This window comes from Equus quagga, chromosome 2 (assembly GCF_021613505.1).
Source record: "Equus quagga isolate Etosha38 chromosome 2, UCLA_HA_Equagga_1.0, whole genome shotgun sequence".
NCBI classification, from domain to species: Eukaryota; Metazoa; Chordata; class Mammalia; order Perissodactyla; family Equidae; genus Equus; species Equus quagga.
Genome location: NC_060268.1, coordinates 94,039,440 through 94,049,402, shown reverse-complemented (window position 1 = coordinate 94,049,402; position 9,963 = coordinate 94,039,440). Strand labels below are relative to the sequence as shown.

Sequence of the window (9,963 nt, the reverse complement as noted above, 5' to 3'; positions counted from 1 at the left end):
TCTCTTGACCCTTTGACCAATGACCATCACCTGGCTGTCGAGCACCTTCTCTGGGCCAGGCACCAGGAAGAAGGATTGTTAGAACGGGGTCCCTGCCCTCTTGAGGGAGATGGGTGGTAAGCAGGGAATTAGGGCAATGAGATAAGCCTTGTTACTGAAATATGAACAGGGATAAAATGCTTAACTCGGCAAGAAGCTAGAGAAGGCTTCTTGAAGGAAGGGAGTCTGGAACTGAGTCTCGAAGGAGACTGCAAGTTTCCTAGGCGGACAGAATGAGGGGCGGGGGAGACATTTAGCTGGAGACAGCTGCCCGTGGTAAGCAGTGAAGTTTGGAGATGAAGAATAGGGCCCTTGGACTCAGTCCTTGCTTGACCATTCACAAGCTGTGTGACCTGGAGCAAGAGCTGACCTTCACTGAGCTGTGAAATGGGACTATTAATAGCATCGGTGTCATAGAGTGGTTGTGAAGATTAAATGAAGCACAGATTGTGATGTGCATTAGCTGTTAATAGTGGGCAGGGAGGTGAGAAGGATTGTGGAGTCCACAGCGTCAGGAAGATATAGGCATGAAGAAAAGGCCTTTGTGCCAAGGTGTTAGGACTTAATCCTGTGGGTGGCAGGAAGCCAGCCACGGGTGAGACTGGAGGAAGGGGAGAAGTTAGTCCTGGTGTCAAAGAATGAGGCCTGACGGGGCAATGGCAGGCACTGTGCTCAGAGAGGGAGAGATGACCTGGGGTAGGAGGCAGAAAGAAACATGCTATGTGCCAAGGAATTGGGGCTTCAGTCTATAGGCAATGAGAGAGCATTTGCAGTTTTGAAGAGGAGAATAATACTTGTATTATGAAAATTATTCCAGAGATGGTAATGAAGGGGAGCGTGGAGAGTTGAAAGATTGGAGAGAAGAGAACTCATGGGAACTAGACACAGTCTAGGCAAGACATATTGAGAGCAGAAGGAATGGAGGAGAGGAGAAAGCAGATGTGGCATGGGTTTCTATAACGTAAACCTTGCCCTGTGCTGGAATGGGTCTGAGGTAGCTTCCAGGAATGTGCATAATACAATCAAATAGAAAAACATATGGAAGGCATCTCGCTGGGCATGAGAGGTAGAAAGCTTGAAATTCTTCCCTGTGTAGTTGCTAAATTAGGACGCAAATTAAGCTATCATTTAATGAGAACTTAGTGGGTTGGAGTTACGCTGCGGGGTGCTGTCTATACAATATTTCCTTTAATCCTGACAGCAACCCCCACTTTTGTAGTTGGGAGAAACAGGCCTTGAGAGATTTAAGAATCTGCTCAGGTGGTGCCCAGCCAGGAAGGGGCAGAGTTGGGAATCAAGCTCAAGCCTGTTTGAGAGCAAAATTCATGTCCTTAAGATGCACTTTCTGGGGGCCAAAGCCCCCATAGCATCATGTGGGAGGTGGACCACAGCTGTGGATGGTTGGAATGAGAGAAAGGGAGAGGCTGAGTTGCCAGCACTTGGGATATTTCTGACTGTGTCACTGAGCTGATTGATAGTGGTGCCATTGCCTGAGGTTGCAAGAGGAGATGCCTTTTTTGGGGGGGAAATGATGAGAGCTTAGTTTTGGGTGGATATGGTGAATTTCCACTTGTGGTGGGTCATCCATGGGGTGGCATCTGTAAGTAGCAATTCAGCTCTAGTGCTAGGCAATTGGGATGGAGTCGAGACACAGATGTGGGAGTCATCACCCCTGAGATGGATCTGATCACCCTCAAGACCCAAGGAGAGAGTGGATCGAAAAGATGGAACTCCGGGAAAGGACTTCAACTAAAGGGAGAGGAAAAGAAGTCAGTGGATGAGACTGAGAGCTGGTGAGAGTGAGAGGAAGGCTGGAGGAGAGACGCATCGCAGAAGCCAGGGTGAGGAGGCTGAACACGGCATACCAGAAGGGGAGAGGCCTCAGGAAGCTCTGAGAAGGGTGGGGAACCAAAGTGCACGCCGTTAACGCTGTGGGTGTGGCCGTGTTAGGCCACTGATGGACTTTAAGAGCAGCTTCAGCCGAGTGTGCACAGATCCATTTGCAGGTGACCTAAGGAGTGAGCGTGTGGTAAAGGAGTAGAGAAGCCTGGCTGAAGATGAAGGTGAGCTGGAGTGTGAGTGAGAGTAGATGGAAGGTTCATCATCGTTTCGTAAGTCGATCCTGTTGGGAGACCGAGGACAAAGAAAAGGCGGAGATTGAAGATATTAGAGAAAGGTGAAAAGCAATAAGATCGGAGGCAGGAGGGAAAGAGAGCAAGAGCTTTGGAGCAGTAAACCTCCAGAAGGCGGCCGGGAGGGTTGTCCTCAGAGACCAGGCAGGGTGCAGGTACAGAGGCGTTTTGAGGCTGTGGCGGCAACGGGAAGGAGGGAGCTGTGTTGGCGGCCTTTGCTTTCTCAGCCTGACCTAAGGAATTGATCTGAGAACCAGGGAGGAAGGAGATCAGGAAGGAAGGAGGTGGATTCGCACAGCTGGTTGTGGGAGTTGGGGTGTGGACTCAGCTGGGGCAAATACAGGTTCGTGGGCAGCCTTTAGGGGCCAGTTGGAGATTCAAGAATGTGAGTCTATAAATATGCTAGTCACCACAGCTGGATAACTTACCAACATGCCAAGTGACCTGGGAGTGGGAGCACAGGTAAACAGTCCCAGACCCAGATGGTGGACATGCAGAGATGGCTACCCCGTTGGACTCTGAGCGCTTTGCCATCTGTGGCCCTGGGGGACACCATGTGGGAGGAGGGAGAGCCTGCTGCATTGCCATCGGTCACCTTTCTGCCCTCGCTTCTCCGAGTAGTCAGTCATTGTTCGGTTGTTAATAATTCTTCCAGACCCTTTCTAAGAAATGCATTAAAATTCTTACCAGCACCACCTCTTTGGGTAATGAGATCTGTAAGTTTATTAACCTCTGTGAGAAGTGGATTTCCTCGCTCCATGGGAGCGGATAATCTCTGGGAGGGAATGAACATTAATGTGCTGACCTCAGGGTGAGCTCTACGCTCCAGAGGCAGGGTGGGGGCGGCTTATCTGTGCCCTCTCCCCGCAGTCATCTGACTTAGTGTGGGTCCGCTGGAAGACGGGCTGATTACTCTGCACGTCACTCTCCCCTCCGCCCCACTCGGTGAGTCCCGCAGCGGCCCAGAGCTGAGATGATCGGAGAACTCAAACCGTAACAAACCCTTGTTTCTTTCAATGAGTCTGATTCTTTCAGTCTGAGAAGGGGAAAGGAGATGAGAGTATTGAGTCTTATACAGATAAGAATGTCTAAACTGTGTGTCCATGCACAGAGGCCTGGGAATCCACTAGGGTTGGGAGGGGTGTTAGGATATTTGCTGTATGACCGTGTGGAGACATATCCCCTGTTGTCCCAATGCTGGCCTTCAAATCTGCATGTGTTGGGTAGTTGACGTAAGCTGCTTGCAAGGCATCCAGCTAAACAGCCATGATTCATGACTTCATCTTCATTATTGGCATTTCAAGCCTGCTGTAACCTAGTCTGACTTGCCTGTCTTCTGTGTACCCAGAATGCTTAGCCCATGCTCCTCTATGTTGTTTATCACATAAAACATTTAATTGCAATACAATGTTATGTCCACATTTTATCATCCTCTGCATCTCCCCGCCCTTGTCAACCAGACCGTCGCTGTCCAATAGAAATATGAGTGCCACGTCTGTAATTTTACATTTCTAGGGTTCACATTAAAAAAGCAAAAAGAGACAGGTGAAATAAATTCTAATGTATTTTAACCCAGTATATCCAAGATATTATGATTTCAACATGTAATCAGGGGTGAGGAGCTCAGACAGGGTCTCTTTTCTCATGGAATTTACATTCCAGTGAGGGCGACAGACTCCACTTGTCTCTGCCCGCCTCCCCCCCCATAAAGAAAAACAACCAACCTGTAAATAGACCCGCAAATAAAGTAACTGCAGGTTGTGCTCAGTGCCATGAGGCAAAGAAGCAGACGCCGAGGCTGACTTTAGAATGTATGGTTCTGAGATGCCTCTCTGAAGAGGTGACATTTAAGCTGCTGCTTCATATGAAGAACGGGAAGGGAGCATTCTAGGTGGAGGCAGGAGCAGGTGGAAAGACCGAGAGTGGGAAGGAGCTGCCCGGAATGTTTGAGAAATCGAAATCAGACTGGTGTGGCTGGATGGCGGCGAGCGAGGGGAGGAACCCGATCTGGGGCTGAGGGGAAGCAGGCGGGTCGAGGTTGGCTGTGGCATCGACTGTGGCCTTTATCTGAGGTGCAGTGAGGTTGAATAAGGTGGAAGGATTTTGACAGGGCTGCGACACAATCCTTCTGTATTAAGAAGACTGCTCTGGTGCTCTGCAGAGAGGAGATTGGAGGGGAGCGAGAACTGAAGCAAGGAGACCAGAGACAGGATTCCTAGGGTTCAGGTCACAGGGGATGCTACCTGTGACCAAGGCCACGAAGGTCACGGAGGAGAAGGAGAGAAGTAGACGGCTTCCACGGATGGTTTGGATGTGGGTTTGCTAGAACTTCCAGAGGGATTAGCTATGGGGGAAGGGATGAGGGCGAGGGGGGAAATAAAGAGGACCCCTTTGGGTTTTGATTTAAGCAACTAGTAGATGTAGGAAAGCCTGGAGGAGGGGGAGGTTAGGAGTGAGGCAGGAGAGTCAAGGTCAAATTAAGCTTGAGGAGGTGAGTGGAGTGGGGAGGAGGCAGTTAATTATATGCATCTAGGGTTCAGCAGAGGTCAGCGTGGAGAGAGATTGGGCTAGGTCAGGATCGAGGGAGAGTGGGCAGGGGAGGCAAGGGCTCAGGATCGAGCCTGGAATGCCCCATTGTTGAGGTGGCAGTAGAGGAGGAGGAGCCAGCAGAGGATGGAGGAGGAGTGGCCAGTGAGGGAGGAGGAAACTGGGATGGTGGCCTCAGGGTGGCTGATGGAGAAGTGGCTCAAGGAGGAGGGCTCAGGCGTTGGTGTTGAGCACTGCTCACAAATGGCCCAGAACTAGGCAGCATGGCGGCTGCTGGTGGCCCTGACCTGAGCCCGGTCAGTGGTGAGGTGGAGCCAGGAGTGAGGTGGGTTGGAAGATGAATGGCAAGCTGGGAAGGGGGTCTTGTGGGGATGAGTGGACCGCTTTTTCAAGATGTTGAGTGTTAAGGGAGCAGAGAAATAGGACAATAACATGCGAGTCTGTAGGTAGAGGAGAATGTAGTTAAGATAGGACTCCAGCGTGTGTGGATGCTGGTGGGAATGCTGCCTGAGAGGGGGGAATGACTGAGGAGCCAAGGCCTTGAGAAGGGGACAGGGATGGGGTTCCGGGCACCAGGGGAAGGACTGTCCCTTGGAGGGGGAGAGGGAGGCACCCGCTCCTGGAAAGGAAGGAGAGAGGCCACAGCGGGAACAGATGCAGGCAGGTTGGGGTGTGGTGGAAGATGCCTGAGTTCCAGTCTGTGGCTCCTGTTTTCTCCATGAAGATGAGGTAGGGCCATCAGTGGAGAGCAAGGGCGGAGGACCGTGTGCGAATCAGAGGAGAAGAAGGTGTGAAGTTGTCTGGGAATGGGTGGCAAGCCTACTAGAGAAACCCGGCTTGTGGGCTGTTGCAGAGTGACAGTTTGAGGTCAGAGAACGTGAATTTGAAGTAAAACTTGTCCACCCAGTTTTGTGATGTTACCCTGTTGCTTGAGTGTGGGCGTGGAGGAGGCAGATGGCGCGGCGTATCAGGTTGGGGTTTTGCCAGGTTGGGGAGGCAGGGTATTCTCTTGGGATTGGTGACAGCGAGAGGCCATGGGATGGGCATGGGCTGTAAAGCAAGAGAGTGAAGCCAGGAGGTGGCTGGTGGCGAGTGGGTAAGTCAGTGGATTGGAGGTGGGAAAGACTGAGTGAGCTGGAAGGATGGGCGGTGTGGGCAGGAAGCCAAGGATAGGAAAGTCACATTCTGAGGTGCTATGTTCCTGGCGATGAGGGGTCCCAAGTAAGGCTGTGGGAGAGCGTCACTGAAGGGGCGAGGGGAAGAAGGCATTTCAGTGGAGGAGGTCAAGTGACTGAGCCTGGAGTGTGGATGGTGACAGTGATGGGAGGCGGGCGGAGGAAGAAGCTGGGCCTGGAGCTGAAGCCCCTGATCAATGGCAGGAAGTGAGTTGGAGGCTAGGGGGAGGCAGGTGGCTGGAATGGCCTGGCCACCAAGGGCATGGAAAGAGCCACATGTGGGGGCTGGCGGAGCCCACAAGGACACCAGTGGCCCTTCTCCCCTTGTGTTCTGCTTATGTGGGAGGTAAGAGGAGCACGTTGCCTGTGTGTGTGGTGGGGGAGGTGGTGTGCTCAGGGCCCAGCCTGCTTTCAGTTGAGGCATAAAGGTGAAGGGGACACTGGCTGGGCTGCTGGTGCCTGCTGACCTCAGAGATTTCAGCGAGCCCATGGAGGATGTGAGACTGTAGGAAGGAGGGAGGAACGGGGTCAGATTAGTGAATGAACCAGAGCAGCGAGGACCCAGGAGCCTGAGTGATGCTGGGTGACGAGGAAGGGGTGGTCTCCTGGCTCTCCCCATGGTGGAGGAATGGGAAGTGTTCCTGTCTTGTGTGGGGAGTGGGACGGATGTCCCTGAGTGTGCAAAAGACTTGGGGATTTCGAGTCGATGGTGAGTTCCGTGTAGGTCAACCCTGGCGATGTGGTGGTTCCAAATGCCGACAAACTTTGAAGACCTTAGTTGCAATATCAAGTAGCTGTAATAAAGGAGGCAATGGGTCTGCCTCGCTCTGCGTCTCTGATGTTGTATTTGGTTATGGGTGCCACAGTTCATCCAAATTTATTTATTTATTTATTTATTTCAAAGATTGGCACCTGAGCTAACAACTGTTGCCAATCTTTTTTTTCTGCTTTCTCTCCCCAAATCCCCCTAGTACATAGTTGTACCTTTTATTTTATTTTATTTATTTTATTTTTTTGAGGAAGATTAGCCCTGAGCTAACATCTGTTGCCAATCCTCCTCTTTTTTTTGCTGAGGAAGACTGGCCCTGAGGTAACATCCATGCCCCTCTTCCTCTACTTTATATGTGGGACACCTGCCACAGCATGGCTTTTGCCAAGCAGTGCCGTGTCCGCACCCGGGATCCAAACCGTCAAACCCCGGGCCGCCGAGAAGCGGAACGCGTGAACTTAACCGCTGTGCCACGGGGCCAGCCTGCCATAATTGTACATTTCAGTTGTGAGTCCTTCTAGTTGTGGCATGTTGGATGCCGCCTCAACATGGCCTGATAAGTGGTGCTAGGTCTGCTCCCAGGATCCGAACCAGGGAAACCCTGGGCCGCCGAAGTGGAGCATGCGAACTTAACCACTCGGCCACGGGGCCAGCCCCCATCCAAATTTAGATGTGTGGAAGGATGCTTGGAGGAGGGGGAGCAGAGCAGGAGGAGTCGGGACACATATTCCGAGAGGATGATTTGAAGGAAGGTGTCTCTAGATGCAGTTCAGGGGTCTATTCATAGACCCCTCCCCCCAAACTCTACAGAGAATTGTATGTATGTGTGTGCTTTTCTCCAGAGGGTGTCCTTAGATTTTCAAGGGAGTCTTTGACCCCAAAGCGACTAGAACCACTTGTTTAAAGGACTTGGGCATATTTATCTTAGAGAAGGGAGAACCTGGGCCAAGAGCTGAGGGCAGGGTGAGGAAAGAGCTGTTTCCCTGGCCAGCTGCTGTTCTGGGGAGGAGGGTTTGCTCTGTCGACTCAGCTGGTGGGACTCAGATCCGTGGAGGGAGGTGCAGGGAGCCCGGATTTGACCTTGTGAATATCTGAGGGAGCCTGAGAGCACCTGTCACAGGTGGGGGATGCCCAGGGCAGGTGACAGAAGGAGGTGGCCCAGGATGCTTTTGATGCCAAAGCTTTGTCCAAACCTTGTTCTGAGGGGTAATGAACTTTGGATCTTGCCAGGCTTTCCTCGTCCTCAGGGAGACTGTCTTGTGGGCTGAGTTGCCTGGGGAGCGATGAGCCCCTGCAGGTACTTAGGTGTGCAGCCCCGGGGTGCAGAAGCTGCTGGAAGCCTCCTCGCCTTTCTGGAGACAGTGCATTAACTATCGTCCTTGGGGGTGGGCCCTCCACCTGTCTTGGGGCCTCCGTTGAGTCCTCTGTGGTATGGGAACGACGTTCCTTATGGCGTTGCTCCTCATTCAGGGTGAGAAGCCCACCTCCATGGGCCCTCAGTCACCCACCAAGATGGTCTGTGGCCCTGGATTCCTGCCTGTGATGTGGAGTGGGTGAGACAAGCCCTGAACGGGGCTGGCAGGCCTGGGGGTGAGTGCAGCTTCGCTCGACGAGCGGGCCCCATACGCCCCCGCATCCAGTGTGTTCCCGCGTGGTGGCTGGGCTCCTGCCTGCCTTTGGCACCAACCAAGTCTGATCTGCTAAATTTAAAAGTGTCTCCCTTGGGACACAACTGATGATTAATCGAGTTTGGCTATGTCAGAGCTTCCTCCTTTTTTTTTCCACCCTTTCTCTCAGTTTTTTTTAAATGGAGGCATGCCTCACCAAGGATGGAATATTCTGGAAAACTGGAATTGGAATCCCGCAGCCTGATTGAAAGCCATGTCACTTGCTTCCAGGGAGGGAGCTAAAAAAAGCCACTGCTTGGCTTCTCCCCTGAATTTTAAGTGTTCTGAAAGCTTTGCCCACAAAGGAAACAATATCTTATTCCTTAGATAATTAAGTACAGTGCATCGAGAATGGTGATATCGCCCACTCTGGTCACACTGTGGCCCCTGGGACCCCCTCTCTCAAGGGGAGAGCTCGGGTGGGTGCCCAGGGAGGTTGTCCTTGTAGAAAAATGGATACAGCTTCAACCAGCTGCCTCGCAAGCATTTGGTGAAGTTGGCACAACCCTGGAAATGTCACGAAAGAGGATGAAGGTGGCGTGGGATAGGATGCGAGTTTTCCCCCCAAGAGGCTGCAGCTGTCGGCTGTTTGTATCAGCCCTGGGAATTCTTAGTGGGTCTTATTTGTCCCTTCACTGCCACGGGACTGCCCACCCGAGATGACTGTGGCTTTGAGCCAGGTGTGTGTCCTCTGGACCCTGATAGTATTGGCGCTGCTTTCTGTATGTACTTGGTGGAAGTTTCTGGAGAATCTGTGCAGGGAAGACAAGGCCACTTTATCTTCAAGCAGAAGACCTTCCCCTCGGGAGCAACAGTGGCATCGCAGAAGTGGCCAGTTGTTTCCCAGCTGTTTGCCTGTTCTGTGCTTACACAGGGTCTTTACACAGAGGCCACAAGATGGTATGCTGGACAGACATAGGGTCACGCCAGATGGTCATTTTGGTGTCTTCCTTGGTTTCTGTAGAAGAGTGAGTTCTGCTAGGGGGAAGGGAGCTGATATTTATTGATTATTAATACACATTATTTCATTTAAGCTTCATGTTTTATGGATAAGGAAACTGGAGTTCAGAGAGGCTGAGTTACTTGGTTAAGGTCACACAGTCAGGACAGAGTGGGGCTGGTGGTTATATGTGCTGTCCGACTTTGAGGTCCACATTCTTTAAGACTTTTACAATTCCATGAGAAAAACAGCCTTCGTTTCAAAAGTACAACTGGAGGTCTAAAAGAAGAGCCAAAGATATACCTCCAGGAAGCTCTGTGAGCACACCTTTCAAAGGGTGGGGGCTAAAAGCAGGGATTTTCTCTCATGTGGACGCCCGGCCCTTCACACAGCTGTCTGTCTGAGTTTTCTACAGATTTCTTTCGCCCCAAATCCGCTGAGCCATTCCTTCATCCTCCCTCTCTCCTTCCATCTCCCAGCTTCTCCCTGGTTCTTTTTCTCAGATTTCAGTAGAAGTTCTTGGAATGACTTAAGTTCGCAGTCTTGTTGAATTGTGCGATGCGATCGCATCTATTAAGACATCACTCAGGTCCCGAGATAGGAATCTGAATTGAGAATGAGTAAGCCTGTTAGGCTGGGTCTCGTGTGGTTAGTCACATCGATGTGTTAATCTTGATGCAGCAGGGTCATAAAT

General features: G+C 51.6%; 1 protein-coding gene across 2 annotated transcripts in view; it reads left to right on the top strand.

Annotated features, from left to right (window-relative positions):
- The first annotated feature begins 4,929 nt into the window (after positions 1-4,929).
- HOMER2 (homer scaffold protein 2) overlaps positions 4,930-9,963 on the top strand; it is a 72,018-nt gene continuing 66,984 nt past the window's right edge. The window contains exon 1 of one of the 2 annotated variants that reach the window (XM_046655262.1): positions 4,930-5,043. In XM_046655262.1, coding sequence (XP_046511218.1) covers positions 4,982-5,043 — 62 coding nt within the window. In that variant the 5' untranslated portion in view covers positions 4,930-4,981. Of the gene's footprint in view, positions 5,044-5,724; positions 5,815-9,963 lie in introns of those variants that run through there. The other variant, XM_046655261.1, reaches the window with a different exon arrangement.